The sequence below is a fragment of the Enoplosus armatus genome, chromosome 17 (assembly GCF_043641665.1).
Source record: "Enoplosus armatus isolate fEnoArm2 chromosome 17, fEnoArm2.hap1, whole genome shotgun sequence".
Classification (NCBI taxonomy): domain Eukaryota; kingdom Metazoa; phylum Chordata; class Actinopteri; order Centrarchiformes; family Enoplosidae; genus Enoplosus; species Enoplosus armatus.
This window is the reverse complement of record NC_092196.1, coordinates 6,065,293-6,081,081: the sequence shown is the minus strand read 5'-3', so window position 1 is coordinate 6,081,081 and position 15,789 is coordinate 6,065,293. Positions and strand designations below refer to the sequence as shown.

Sequence of the window (15,789 nt, the reverse complement as noted above, 5' to 3'; positions counted from 1 at the left end):
TTGCCTGTATAAAAAAAATCATCAACTTAAAGCGCTAAAACGACCTCAAGGCACTTAAGGAATTCTGCATGGTCTATTTCTGTGTGACCGAACTGTCACGATATCACACATTCCAGCATGAGCAAACTGTGGGGTCCAGTGCTGCCGTCAATGGCTCCTCTGTGCCGCTGTCACCTCAGAGACAACAGGAATGCTCATCCACTGCAGCCCTCCCTCCCTCCCCAGGCCGAGGCCTGGACGGACTGCTGGAGGATGGATTGGTCTGTTCGGAGGAAGAGACAGAAAGAAAATTTCAAACAGAGAGGCGAAGAGAGGGAGAAAAAAGCAAATGGGGGAAAACAGAGTGGGCAAGACGAAGCAATAAAAGAGCAACGGACAGAAAGACAGAGAGCGTTTGTGAGTCATAACCAAAAAGAGAAGCAAACAAAGAAAATACGGCACAAGATAACAACAAAAGAACACAAGGAGGAATTAGTTATTTATATGACCTCCTCTAGAACTGTCTGCAGTTCTCACCTTCAAAATCAATGACCAGATAAACAGATACAATTCATAAAGTCATGTAATCTCCCCACACGTTTAAGATAATGCAGTCAACACGGCACAAATAATTTTGTAGGCCTTTGTGAGATGTATGCAACTACAGATCCTCAATGAGTGTATAAAATGAAATCATGTCATAAATGCTATTTTCGTACTGCTTACCACATACTAAGTGTGGCCAAGGCCTGATGCAAAGTCTGTATTTATGTCAGCACATGCAACTACCTAGCCAGTTTATTCAGAAGACATTTACAGGGAGAGCATCCTCTCCGGACCATGCTTCCTGCAGTGCATGGGTGGATATGAGTGCATAATATAATATCTCCTTGACATCCTCTGTCTGTATCAACCCAAACTGTCTCTCAGCAACAGTACTGAGGCCACAAACAGAAGGCCTGTTTATTCAGGGGAGGCCTTGAGACGGAGGGCAGCCTGACATTTTCTGTCCACATGCCAAGAAAAAGACACATTCTTCTTCCAGGCATCCCATATTTCCTGTCTGCCTTCACGCTTTCCTGAGGAGGAGAAGTTACTCCAAAATGATGACACGGTTTATCCACTTAGTTTATCGTCTGAAATCCAAATACATATATAAATATATTTGTATATACCAAGGATTTTGATTATTAGTCACTTCTTCTTTTCATTTAAATACTCAGAAGGCCACTAAGTCATTCACCTGCTGCTAAATGATTCTGAGTATGACCTGTAATCATCACACTAATTTGCACAATGTTTTTTTTTTTTGGCTTGATGCACTTGCCTCTACTTGTTTTCACCTTTACATCACTTCCTGGCTTCACTTGCAAGCGAACCCCACCATTAAGTACTGACGAGTTATCTGGAAGTATCTGGAATGAGTCAGCTATCCCACCTATTTAATACTCTGTACAATTACAGTCATTCTGTGGGTGATGCCAGAGACAGCACAGCCATAGATGTGCAAGCAATAAAAAGAACAGTGAGGGTGAAACTCTGTGTCACTGTGCTCTGATGTGCTGGTGACTAACCTGCTCTCCTCCAGGGCAGTCCCACAACACAAAGCTGTCTGCTGTAGTTATACAAGGTGAGAAGTTATTTTTGTGCTCTTGATTGCAGCAGACCACCTGGAAAGTGACTCACAGTGTTAATGAGTCATATTCTCTTTAAGTCTTTGACATATTTCTGTGACCAGCGTTCACGACAAAACTCACAATTTAACGAAGCAGTCCTGGCAGAGCTGAATGAGGGTACTTGTTACTCAGCTCTGAGTATCTTTTGCTGTAATGCTGTGAAGTGTATAAGCGACAGCCTTATGAGAGGACCATTGGTTGAAAGCGCCATCTAGTGCTTGGCTTCTGCTATACAGATATCATTTTAAAAAGAAACTGCAGAAGGAAAACCGCTGTGATGTGGAGATAAGTGGGGTTTTTTTATTTTTTATTTTTGGCTACCGATTGGCTGGTTGTGGCTGACCGAGGGTGGAGGAGCTGAGTGCGCCAAGGTGCGCGTAAAGGAGGACCTCTGCGTTCCGCTGCTCTCCAGTCAGGTGGCGCCCACACACTCTGCCCTCACTACTCGGTGTCACTCCTGACTCGCACTCTGGACCTTGGATGGGATGCAGAGGGCTTGACTACAGTGGGCTTTACTCGGCCTCGTCTTCAAAACACATTCAAGCAGGTTCAAGACATGAGTGGTAAGCCAACGTTTAAGATTTCGCATATTTCAGGCGCTTTTTTAATGTTTTTTTTTATCTTTACATTGGTTTGAAATGTGCCTCTGGGAAATGATTGACAGACTTGCAGCTGTTTTATCAATCATTCACCATATAACTAAGCTTTAAATGGCAGCAAGGCTGTGCTACAGCCAATTACTGGTTCACCAGAGAGATCCTTACCACTGGTTATCTGGTTCTCAGGTCAGCAAAATGAAATAGACTGCTCTCTTTGAAGCACAAGTATAAACACTGGTGTTTTTTCACCTTTCATACAGTTATCTACCACATTAGTGGTGAAGATTTGTAATACTGTGCCCACTGTGGAGCATGTGTGTGAAAAGTGATATTATTTAATGATTCAAGTTACCTTCAGATTTTGTTGCATCAATGCTCAGTTGATTTGACCAAAAGGTCTTTTCTCGAAACAGTTAATAAAATAAACTTCTGATAATTTAGCAAAACTAACAGTATATTTTCAGTCGTGTCAAATAAAAAAATATATGTCTCATATTTATTAAAGCTACACACAAAATTTAAACATGGCCTTGTTAGCGATAAAAGAAATGATAACAAAAAAAGAAGAAAGATAACAAATTGATAATTGATATCCCTACATCCTCCACAACCGTCTTCTTGTTGGTACATATTATCTTATCTGTATTTTATCATAACATGTTTGTTTTTTTAGTTTTCCCTGAATCAATCATTTTCTAAGAAAAGGTGATGGTAGATACAGTACAATATTCCACTTTTGGTGAGTGTTTTCTACTACTTTGAGTTTAAGGAGGAGGAGTTAAGTAGTAATGGACAAGGACAATGTCTCAGTAGACTGTTTAAGGGTATTGACAGAGATTCCAGAGCCTCCAGACCTGCCTCAGCCTGCCTGTTGGCTCAGATGGGTCAGATCAGCTGCACAGAGCAGCAGGCACCTCACTTTCATTTTGAGTAAATAACTTGGATGGGAAACAACATTGAGACACTGGGGGCAAATACTATAAATAATCATGATAATAATTCATGTTTCTTGAATTTAAGCTTAAGTAATTTCTTCTACAAAGTGTGCAAAGTGTGACAAACAGCCATCACAAGTTATCAGAGCCTAGAGTGGTGTCTTTAAAGCTGCCAAAAATGAAATGAAACACATGCTGCATTGCATTTCAGACCGCAGTGAGATGAGAAAGAAACTGGTGACCTGGACCTCTCTGTGATTATAACGGACTCACTACATTTGTTAAACCAACAGAAATGAGACATGGGATTTTGCCTGCAGCTTTGGGGGGGCTTGTGTTGTTATAGTGTGCCTCGTTCAGCAATTTCTCACTGGATTTGGAAGGCTAGTAAAAGCTTTTTACTCACTGAATCAACCCTTCCACTATTATTGCATGTAAATAATTCAGAAAATAACTTACAGTTAGCATAAATATATGGCTGTTTTTTAACACACTCCTGTAGTGGCAGGTTTATTCACTTTCTCTCCTTGTGTCCTCCGCAGTGGGAAGTGAATGGGGCTGAGAAAGCTTTTGTCTGTGGTCCCCTGGTGTGTTTTTAGGTGTGCAATATGAGTCACGCCAGTATTTTCATTCCTGCACTCTGAGACACTGATCCACAAAGTGCCCTCCCCACTATAGTTTATGACCCTCGTAACAGCAGACCCTTTGCTCTACGGGAACTAAACAGTGATATATTTACTAGCACTGTGTATGAAATTGAAGTTCTTGTTCAAACATTTTAGAGAGATTTAACACCATATCTATTGTCTGTGGGGCAAGTGGCTTCCAGTTAAGCAGTTCAATGTTAATCTGTCAGACTTGTATTTTGAAGGGAGTAAATCCCCCTCAGGATTCCTTGGAAGATTTCCAGTAAGGAGCTCCACCTCATTCCATCACTATGCAGCAAAACCCAGTAATCCTTTATGCATCCTTAAGAATTACTTCTATTATGTAGTCATTCAGTGCTGGACAAAGAGGATCACCATGTAACACATTTCAATTAAGGCTGAAATTAGAGGAATTCTAAAATATTTGCTGGTGCTTCATACGATTGGTACTGATGTCTTATCAGACTGACTGTGATTGTTTAGAAATCATAGCAGTAAAAAACTGTAATGACCCACTGTTGATGGCTGAGAGATACAGATAAGCCTAGTCAGACAAAAACAAATTCCAATGGAATTATTCCTGGGAAAAAATATTTTGTCTAGGACTGGACATTGGAGATGTCTGTATATCTGCCCCTCAGGGTTGAAGTGTGACGGTGAAAGAGACATGGTCCAAAGAAACAAAACTATTTTTAGAAATGCACACAATTTCTGTCTTCTTGTCTTTGTCAGTGCTCAAACTTCCTGAATGGCTTGTAAATGTAATTTTGGGTCTCTTGCAGGTGTCACAGTTTGGGCGGAGGAGGGGGAGGAGGTGCGACCCTCTCCCCCGTGGTCAGAGGAGCGCTGTGAGGAGCTTTGGGATCGCGTGGAGGGGGTACGGCACAAGCTCACGCGCATCCTCCACCCGGCCAAACTCACCCCGTATCTGCGCCAGTGCAAGGTCATTGATGAACAGGATGAAGACGAGGTGCTCAACTCCACGCAGTACCCACTGCGCATCAGCAAGGCCGGTGAGAGGAGGAACATTTCATTTGAAAACAACAATAAAGCAACATAGTGACACCAGCCATCCAGATAAATTAAAAACCTCAGGCAAAATTATTAGGTGGTACTTCAAATCTGAATCTAATACACATTTTTAGGTTCAGTGTGACTTATGCTGTCTGAGGATAGCGTTATCTCCAATGCTCTTTGTGAATAAACATCCATAAATCCACTTCGAAATCATCACCTCCTTACAACGTGACTGAGAATTCTCTTGTTTTTTTAGGTTTTCTTCAGTATCAAAGTCATCCAGTGATAGTTGTCTGTATATCCATGAGAACGTTGTGATCAGGATCTGCTAATAAAGTCTAATTGAGGAGACAAACAAACATGGGCATCATCATAAAAAAAGGATAATGTTTATTTCTTGCATGACAGATTTTGGCCTTTATGAGACAAATGATAGGAGACATGGGACGAAAGACAGGGGGCATATGCAACGTGGTTCTTGTTGTAAAACTCTCAAGGACGAAACATCATGCATGAATGATTGTGCAGCAGGTTGTCCGAGAGGAAGATGTGGGTAAAGATAAGTATTGCAGGGAGAGAAACAGGCAGGAACTAAGGAGAGAATAAGATGAAAGACAACGCCAAGTGAAGGGGAGTGTAAGGCAGACAGAGAGGGAAGAATGAGGAGTGAAAGAAGATAAAGATGAAGGGGGGATGTTTCAAGTAAAGACGGGATGAAAACGAGCACCTGAACGCCCAGTTCATATCATTGCATTGCCAGTGAGTTAGCTCATCCTGGAGCTAGTCATTCATCATGGTCATGGTTTGAAATACCAATGTAGCTACAGGGGTAAATAACACTCACATCAAAGAGGGAGCATTTTTGTGGTTAGTTTGCAGTACCAAAATGCTGACATGAGCTTGCATTGGTTTATTGCTTTTTTTTAACATTGTCCCTGTGGACAAGTGTGCCTGTGATAATGATTAATTCCGCATTGTTACAGTTTTTCAGACTTTGTTTTTCCCTTTTGTTGAACAGGTCGCTTGCTGGATATTCTGCGTGGTCAGGGTCAGCGAGGACTTCAAGCCTTCATGGAATCACTGGAGTTTTACCACCCAGAGCAGTACACACAGCTGACTGGAGAACAGCCCACACAGCGATGCTCCCTCATACTGGGTAAGCAGGGATTTCTCTGCATGTCAAAGCGTGGACTCACGGCACATCACAGAGATGAGTTAGACTCAATCCTTAACTGACTTCAGGATGTCTTTCTGTCAAGACTGGTGAAGTATTTCAGTGAATACATGTGGTGATTTGATTTGATTGGAAACGCAAACGATAACTGTGTTAGTGGTTTCATTTTTAAACACTGGTCCTGAATATTTCAGGCCTAAAACACAATGTTTTAAGTGTTAAGACTTAATTCTGACTTTCAGAAAATTGTTTGGCCCCACTTGTGTTGGCTGGGCATCTATATGGGAGGTTGTGTTCTTTTTATTGGCACATAGTAAACACACTACGTTCTAAGACACTCAAACTTTGAAAATAACTCAGACCTGAAATGGAAGCACTTAAAACCACACAGTGCAATGCTTTTAGAGCCAGAGACTCAGTGTTCAATGTTATCTAGCACATAACAACTCTCTGCAGAGCTGGACACACAAGTCTTTGTTATTACGATGCTCAGGAGTATCTAATGGAATGACGGATAAGGCTTGAAGGTTAAACAAGCAGAATATAAGTAGCCCCCATGACCTACAACCTCCACCTGTCTTTACTCCCCTAGATGAGGAGGGTCCGGAGGGTTTGACCCAGTTTCTGCTTCTGGAGGTGCGTAAACTGAGGGAGCAGCTTCGACACAGCCGTGTGTGTGAGCGACGCCTCTCTCAGCGCTGCCGGATGGCGGAGGAGGAACGCAGCCGGGCTGAACGTAAAGCGCAGGAGTTACGTCATGACAGACTGCAACTAGAGAGGTTTGCCTCACTTTGGTAGTTAGCTGCATATGTTCCGCTAACTTTCTATAAAAGGCTTACCAGCTGGTTTTTGAGATTTTAGATTTTTTTAGTCTTCACTTCCTTTGGGAAAAGATCACCTGCAATTAAGAGAATTAAAACTACAGTGAATCCATGATTAAATATCTTTTATCTTATATATCTATATATCTTCATTAAATGTCTTCCTTGTTTTTCACAAAAACGAATCAACGAGAAAATGTGTGAACTGGATGATTTGTGATCTCAAGGCTGCGTCAAGACTGGGAATCAGCCAGTCGAGAGCTGGGTAAGCTGAAGGACAGGCACCTGGAGCAGGCTGTGAAGTACTCCCGGGCCCTGGAGGAACAAGGCAAGGCCTCCACTCGTGAGAAAGAACTACTGAGGCAGGTAGGTCGGTTGGGAACAGCATGTGTAAAAACAGAGACACTCTACTACTACTACTACTACCACTCTACACTCTACATGTAAATTCCATTACGTTGTTATATTAAACTTATACTATTTAAACTTTATTTACCTTAGAAGGCTTAAAGAGAGTGTATGTTTTTTTCACCACAGCCAAGTTTTTAAACTCATTGAACTCACAGATATTGATACCAAGGAGTTGTCCAACACAACCACAGTCTTTTACTGAGAAACTCCACTGAAGTTAAGAGTGAAGTGAGAGAATGAGTCATTCCCTTTCCACCACCACATTCCTCAGCTGATCCTAAAAGCAGCTGTGTACTCGCTGCAGAAATGGTGAATTTGCTAATAATAGTGATCTTCTTGTCACAATTCCCCCAACTTGTTTCCCCTGTTTCTTGTTGCTCTACACCTTAAGGTTTTCTATTCAACACAAGGGTGGGTTTGCCAGAGATACAGAGACAGGGAGAGTCATTTTTAAGTTTTGGGAGACTTAGGGAAGGGAAAAAAAATGTTTCGTTTCACGGAATGATAAGGCAGCAAATGATATCGCCCTAGGCTTCACCTAAGCAGGTGAGACTGCTTCAGCTGGCACGCAGCTGCAACATAGGAACTGAAATGAGCAGCTCTAACCAACTGTGTAGATGTTATCAGCCTCCTGTTTACTTAGGTTGTGCGCTGTCAAAACATGGCGACCATACCGCTGAGATATGAACCACTTGGTTGCGATTAGCTGGAAATGTCTGTGGTTATCTTCTTTCTTTAGAAGATGGCACAGTCAATAACCAACTGCAGTATTTCCTCTATGGTCTTGTTACCTTACGTGCAGTGTGCCTGCTAATATAGGAATGTTGTAGGTATTGTAATTGTGTATAATAAACACTTTGGTTTATCTTTTATTTACCCCCAACTCTTTGATTTCTGGAATAAAAGTTTGGGAAGAAGATATGTGTTTGTTCCACATATCTTATGTAAAAGTCCTGTACTGTGTGCTGTACTAAGTCCTGAGGTTATTGTTAGTTATAGTGCAAAAAGCCTGCATGTCATTTATTTTATGTTCAATTTTTATCATTAATGTAGCTAAACAGCCCATAAGCCAAGTCATTGCATTTTAAACAACAACATTAACAAATGCCCATACTTGTTCTCCATACAGGTAGAGGAACTGCGGTCCAGGTTGACAGAGGAAGAGAAGCAAACAATCGACACTGCCGGGAATACTACGCCAGCAAAAAGTAACAGTTTGCTCTCTAATGGAGTAAATGGTTCTCCACCTGCGTTGCCAGAAAAGCCACTGCTCCGTACTGAGGTCCAGAAAGCTGAGAATACAAGAACTCAGATGAGGGACTCAGTTCCTGCCACTGGAGTCATAGTATGTTTTTAAATCTACAATGTTTATCATAGTTTGTCTATAGTTTGTAGACTTTGTTTCCTTTTTCAAGTGATGTCTCTAAAGGTGCAGTGTTTTATATTCTAAACGTGTTCTTTGTGTTGTTTACCTCAGGCTCTGATGGATATCCTGCAGCAGGATCGCAGGGAGTCTGCAGAGCAGAGGCAGGAGCTCTGTGATGTCATTACCAGAGTACAGGGGGAGCTGCAGAGCACTGAGGAGCACAGGGACAAGGTTGTCACAAATGAAATATTCAATTATTAACTTTAATCAGTTGTTGAAAAGTTTGATTTAGTGCCAAAGCCGGTGTCTCATTTCCTTTCTGCCTTTCCGTAGAGGTTGTAATGGTAAACTATGTTTGTAGCTGGAGTCGCAGTGCGAGCAGCTGCAGCTGAAGGTGAGAACTCTCCATCTGGACTTGGAGACTGAGCAGAAGAGGAGTGTGTCCTATTTCAACCAGATCATGGAACTGGAAAAGGAAAGAGACCAGGTGAGTGTGAATGGAGGGTGCAGATTTAATGTCCCCCATATTCGCATGACGCGTCTTAACAAACTTCTTCTCTGTCTTTTTCCTTCTTTTTACCAGGCTCTGCACAGCCGAGACAGCCTGCAGTTGGAGTACACTGACTGTCTGCTGGACAAGAACCGTCTGCGTAAACGCATTGCAGAGCTGCAGGCCAACATGGAGCAGCAGCAGAGGGAGCTGGAGAGAGAGAGGGAGAGGAGCCGGGAGCAAATGGAGCAGAGCAGCCCCTGTCTGCACTGTGTGAGTTAACACATGCAAGCACAGCAAGTTAGGAGTGCAGCACCGTCCTTCCACTTTTATACATATATTACTCCCTGTGTCTGCTCCCCAGTCCCACCTGTCCCTGTGCAATGAGGACCAGTGCTATGGCCCCTGCTGTTCCCTCGGCCTGGACCTGAGACCCCAGGCCAGTAGCACCCATCTGCTGCTACGAAAGGTCAGGGCTGGTGTTCATCTCCATGGCTACCATACCTATTATTAAAAATATTCACAATAACAGTAGCACCATCACCATCACCCTAGGCAATGATTTACATCAAAATCAGTGGTCCTCGTTGTAGGAATGTGGTGCTGCTGTCAATCATAGGAGTTGTAGCTGCTGTTCATGTAGTGTAACTACCTCTACTATTGCTTTGTGTACTGTAAGGGATCATTTCCACAGGACAGAACTGCTCTGGAGACTGCAACAACATGTTTTCTCACGTTGTTATTAGCTATGCGAGGAATTCCGCTTCAGACTGCAAAGTAAATTTCTTCAGCTAGACTTATTATGGCCTAGAGTATGAGACATTGTAGTAGATTCTTATGCAACTCTTAGCATGTTAGTACTTGCACAACACCTCTTACTACCTGTGAGGTCATACTATATTTACTCCTCTTTTCTGTGCCACAGACACCCTCTAGAGGCCAAGCCAATGAAAACTCGGAGGGTAAGTTGTGTGCACTGACACCTGGACGATGATTCTCAAGTTTTCAAGTACTTAAGTACTTTATTTATTTCATACAGATATACTTTATTTGTTTAAATATTCTCTCTTCTCCTTCACAGATTCTCGTTCCAACTCAGAGGAGAATCTCTTTTCGTCAGTGAGTATGACAGCTCTGCTCGTTAACAAGCACAGGAGCGAAAGAAAAAAACAGATAGAAAGAATGAAAGTGAATGAAAGTCAGAATCAGTGAGTTTTTATTTACCTCTCTACCTTCAGACCGAAGACAATGAAAAGGAAATAAATCGGCTCTCCACATTCCCCTTCCCTCCTTGTATGAACTCCATCAACCGACGATTCAACACAGAGTGCGTTTATCGGCCCCACATAACCCTACCAATACATATTTTCAGCCTGTTCTAACTAATTTCATTTGTTTAACATCCATTTTTTCTGCTCTGAAAAGGTTTGACTTGGAATCCTGGGGCAGTGATGAGAACGATAACATTACAGGTATATTTGATTCATGATTTGAGTCATGTTTTGCATGAACAACTAACGTCTAACTTCTATTAGTTATCAGTCATTCATAAAAACTAAAACTAAATGAACTTCGTAGTGAGTGTCTGGGATTCTCTTTTATTTTCATTTGGCATCAAAGTACAATAAAACAAAGAAGGCGTGGTTGCAATTCTTGCTTTGTACTACACTGTGAGTTGTAAGTTATGAAGCTCTCTGGTGTTTTCAGGTGAGCAGAGTGAACCTTCTTTGTGGGATTCCTGGAACTCCCTACACTCTCATCTCTTCCCTCCTGACCTGGTCAACCTGCCTGCAGTCTCTTCACACCAACCCAATACCAGTGTTCCCAGGTATAACCGCATGATTTTGATGATGCAGCTAAAGGTCCCAACTGACAAACTGCAGTATAAAATATTTTAGGGTGATTTTTAACAAGGGTATGGTGTGAATATTGGCCCATGGACCTTTTGTGGCTATCACACAACTGCATGATCTTCATTTGTTTGTGGAAGCCTCAATATGCAACCAAAGATGATGTATTTCTAGCAGATACAGTTTAACACAACTTAGTGATTGACATCTCATTAAACTTGGTCGAACAGTTTAAAAAGGGTTTAATACTGTAAGTGCAAATGTTCACATTACATACAACATGCTGTGAATATATAATAAAATATGTAATGAAAGAAATTCTTAGTGCCCAGAACAAGCAGAAAAATCAACATTTTGATTATATAAAGTGAATAGACTCTTGGGTTGTACTGCTCTTTGCCAAATGTGCATGTCACACCATCCTCATCTTATTTCTGCCCGTCTCTCAGGATACCCCCCCACTCCCCGTCCTCAAGTCCCCCTACCTCACCAAAGTACGGAAGAGCCAGTCTAGCTGATGATATTACGATAGTCGGAGGAAACGGAACAGGGATCTTTGTCAGCCATGTGAGAGCTGGTTCTCCAGCTGAACAATGTGGACTGAAGGAGGGCAGTGAGCTGCTGGAGGTGTGTGTCTGTATGTATGAGGATTGTATGTGTGTATGTGCGAATACATTTTTGGACAAATGCACATTACAGTTCTGCCTGTAGATGTCTGAATTGTTACTACTACTTGATTGCAAAAAGTGTAAATTAAATTAGATATTAGAAAGAGAAAAAAAAATATGAACATAAGAACATAAGGCTTGAACATAACGTGCAGTTCTCTTTTCATGTTGTCCAGCTCGACCAGGTTTTGTTTGGTGGGGGCAGTGTGCTGCTGGGCCAGTGCACTGCTGAGGTAGCCCACTTTTCTCTGCAGTGGTGGACCGAGCCTTCCACACTCAAACACCAGAGCAACCCAGAGGGTGAGTCCGTTTTCGCAGAGATTTGAAAAATGTATATAAAACAGTAATGCTGTATTCTTGAAACTTCTCCCCATGACACGCGTAAAGTTCATTTATGTCTCAGAAAGGTGAGACTAAACCGTGCCCTCTTCTGGTTCCTGTCCTCAGCATACTCCAAGCTGTGCACCCAGCTCTTGTCGCCTTCTTTTGTTGGTGCTGACTCCTTCTATGTACGTGTCAATCTCAACATGGAGCCTCACGGTGACCCGCCGTCTCTGGGTGTGTCCTGTGACGACATTATACATGTCACAGACACAAGGTACAATGGAAAATACCATTGGCGCTGTTCCCTGGTGGACCCACTCACAGCCAAACCCCAGCAGGCAGGAACCATGCCCAACTACAACAGGTACGCCAATTAGACCATCATTTGACTGTTATATTCGTATTCTAATTGTGGCCAATGAGGATTTTTTACAGTAGCTCTGAAAGACAATATTAGCCTGGTTTGAATTATAGTATGTAGTATGTTAAAAGTAATCCCTAAGCATCATATTTTAATTATGCAGAATTAGGAGTGTAAATAACCTGGATTTTCCATTTTAGAGCACAACAGTTGTTACTTGTAAAGCTACGAAAAATGGCCCTGGAGCAAAAGGACTTTAAGAAGAAGGTGGTAAGTCTGCTCATATTGAAATGACATGACAACAGCAGGCTCAATTTCAGTCACTGTGCTTAACCAAACTGTGGTACAACTGGTAACCACAGTTAACACAACTATTAGCTGTTTGTTGTTCTCCGTTTTCCTACATATAGTTGTTGAAGAAAGCATCTGGACGTGTACGATTGGTCAAGGCAGCGGACCCTGGTTGCCGTGGGATTGGTTCCACACAGCAGGTCCTTTACACACTGAGCAAACGTAAGATCCAGCCATAGTGTCGCCTGAATGCAACACCACATCTGTGTGATAAAAAATATGTTTTTGGGATAAAGGTATCAGTTTTCTTTGACAATTTGTGTGTACATTCGTGTGCCCTCAGGTCACGAGGAGCACTTGATCCCGTACAGTGTAGTGCAGCCGGTGCAGGTTCAGACTAAGCGGCCAGTCATCTTCTCCCCCTCTCTTCTCTCCCGTGGTCTCATAGAGAGGCTCCTACAACCAGCGGCGTCTGGTTTGAAGTTCAACACCTGCCCACCAGGTAGGCACACACACTTATTCTCACTCATGATGCCCCAAATACTGATAAACTTAGTGTACATAAAGGTGATTCTTCATTTGAACATCACGTGATACACTGCAGTCTCCTCTGTCCTGTTTCCTGGGGTTTGCAGAGCCCATCCAGGCTTCAGAGAGACGAGACAAGAGAATGTTCTTGTTGGATTCCTGCAGTCCAGAGCAGGCTCTGGGCATACGGCTGCAGTCAATACAGGATGTCATCAGCCAGGTAATGAAAAAAAACACATCATCCTTGTCTTTTTTTTCCCAAAAAGATCATCGTATTGTTTTTCCTCTGCATGACAAACACATAGTCACACCTTCTAATTACTGAACTGCACCACATTTTGCTCAGTAATTGTAATCATCTCAAGGCACAAACATCCCAAGTCTCCTTCAAGGAAAAGTAAGAAGCATGTTTGTGGGTGAAGTCAAGAACCAATTATAGCTATTACCTGTATCACCTGGTCATTTTATGGAAAGCAAAGATGTTCGTGGTAATAGTAATGAATGTACATTGTCAAGCATGATCCAAATCTCCCTCTTTGTCTGTGTCTCAGGACAAGCACTGCCTGCTTGAGCTGGGGCTGCCTAGTGTTGAGGGCTTATTAAGACAGGGGATTTACCCTATCGTCATCCATATCCGCCCTAAGAGCAAAAAGCACAAGAAGCTGAGGTAAGTGCACGTTTCTTTGCTTTGCAAATACAGTAAATTCAGTGCTACATTAAGTGCACATCAGATCATAGCAGCATGATGGAACTTTATTCAAGTTCACCATACACTTCACGCTATTCCAGTTGTAGGGTAAATAAGCATTTTACTTCATGTGCAGACAGTGTGGTATTTTCTTACCTTATAAATATGCAGAAAGTCGTTTTTTATTCCATATCTTTTCCTCTAACATGGTGTGTCTGTCCCTCCAACACTTGAAACAGGAAGTTTTTTCCACGGTGTGGAGAGAACAGCATAATGGAGGAGGTGTGCCAGGCCGAGGAGCTACAGCTGGAGACGCTGCCCCTGCTCTACTACACGCTAGAGCCCAGTACCTGGAGCTGCACTGATGAGCTGCTGGCAGCCATACGCAATGCCATCCACAGCCAGCAGAGGGCAGTAACATGGGTCGAACTGGACAGGCTTCAGTAGAAGAGAGATACAGAATGTGGATATTCACAGGGCAAACTAGATTCGTCTGTCTTTGAATAAAGAATATGGCAGTCAATAAGAACCAAACCACAGGCCGGTTTCTATAGAGGATTAACATTTAGTGCTAGATCATCCTACTATTCTAAGTGAGTGGACCAAGATCAACTCTGGATCTACTTGGAGTCTCAAGGGAGGCCAGATTAGGCCTATGTACATGCATGCAAACAGGAATTTCATAATTCTTATCTATATAGCCAAGCTGGACTGGCTACTATGGGAGAAATGTGAAAAAATTTTTTTAAAGTAAAACAGATTTGATCCACACAAGGAGGGTACATGTCAGTCCAGACCTACGGGTAGTTAGCTGTTTATAGCAACAGGAATTATGCCATGTTACTTTTTTCCCATTCATATTTGGTGTGTTGTTGTTTTTTTACTGCCAATTTGTTTCTTTTGTAACCAGTTTAAGGAATACATTTCTACAAAAATAAAATATTTTTACTTCACTTGTGTGCTCAAATACACAACAGACTTGATCTAATTGTTGCTGTTTTGTTTTTTTCAAATTGAAATATAACAATAGCGTCTATTCAGACATCAGTGCAGTAGCTAGATTTATTCAGGAAACTACTAATAATCTCAAACACAAATACAATATAGAGAAAGTAATGAAAAACAAAAACAAACTAAATTCACATTTATTTGGTTGACCCACTCAACTAAACTAGACTAGATTTTCATTAATTCCCATAAAAATAGATAATATACTGTATGTTGTCATTAAAAGTGACAAAAATGTGTTGTGTTTTTCAGATGCAAATTTTCAAAACTATCTCGAAGTGTTAACATTATTCCAGTTTACAGGAAGAAATCAATTCTTGTAATAATTCAATAAATAAAATATTGTGGGAAATCAGAAAACTGACTTTTAACTGTTTGTATCTAAAGTTACAAAAACATCACTTTATTCCTCATAAATCAAAATGAATACAGTACGCACAATTGTCGGCACAATTATAATATAACTATAAATAGCTAAAACAGGCAAAAAGGTATATTGTGTTCAAGGTGTAGATTTAAATTGCAGCTCAGAGAAGCAATCATTTTAACATTTAATCAAACCACACTCCTATCTGTAATTGCATTTCAGATATCCATCATAGCATTTCTCCTAGTCAAAATTGTATTCTCACTAGTCAGAATGATAATTAAAGATTGTACTAGTAAAAACTAAATTTAAGATATCTTTAAATACTTAAAAAGTGTAAGAGGCCGTTTTCACAAAATAAACATTTCAGATATCCACAATGACATTCTTCCTAGGACAAATGACGTCATTCATGTGTATTGGGCTATATATGATATCTGAAATTAAAACTGACTGGTAACAATTGGAATGTGCATATCTGAAATGGGAGTTTTTCTTAGTAAGAAATCTATTGCTGATATCCTGAATGTTCTTACTAGATATCAAAAATGCAATTGTGAATATCTGAAATTGAAAGCCCAATACACAT

At 41.4% G+C, this 15,789-nt stretch overlaps 1 protein-coding gene across 2 annotated transcripts; it reads left to right on the top strand.

The window, feature by feature from the left end:
- Positions 1 to 2,105: 2,105 nt before the first annotated feature.
- Positions 2,106 to 14,791, top strand: LOC139300252 (caspase recruitment domain-containing protein 10). 2 transcript variants are annotated; one of them, XM_070923282.1, is made up of 24 exons: positions 2,106 to 2,218; positions 4,619 to 4,849; positions 5,872 to 6,009; positions 6,620 to 6,806; positions 7,076 to 7,214; positions 8,389 to 8,583; positions 8,737 to 8,856; positions 8,987 to 9,112; positions 9,209 to 9,388; positions 9,480 to 9,584; positions 10,041 to 10,077; positions 10,197 to 10,234; positions 10,354 to 10,442; positions 10,541 to 10,587; positions 10,823 to 10,943; positions 11,442 to 11,592; positions 11,810 to 11,933; positions 12,081 to 12,321; positions 12,519 to 12,585; positions 12,729 to 12,831; positions 12,953 to 13,111; positions 13,245 to 13,357; positions 13,689 to 13,804; positions 14,065 to 14,791. In XM_070923282.1, the coding sequence occupies exons 1-24, from the start codon at positions 2,212 to 2,214 to the stop codon at positions 14,270 to 14,272; spliced, it is 3,042 nt and encodes a 1,013-aa protein (XP_070779383.1). In that variant the 5' UTR covers positions 2,106 to 2,211; the 3' UTR covers positions 14,273 to 14,791. The 2 variants fall into 2 exon arrangements, with proteins under 2 accessions (XP_070779383.1, XP_070779382.1); XM_070923281.1 differs by having other exon boundaries at positions 7,076 to 7,218; positions 8,393 to 8,604; positions 11,415 to 11,592; positions 12,519 to 12,588.
- The last annotated feature ends 998 nt before the right edge of the window (positions 14,792 to 15,789 follow it).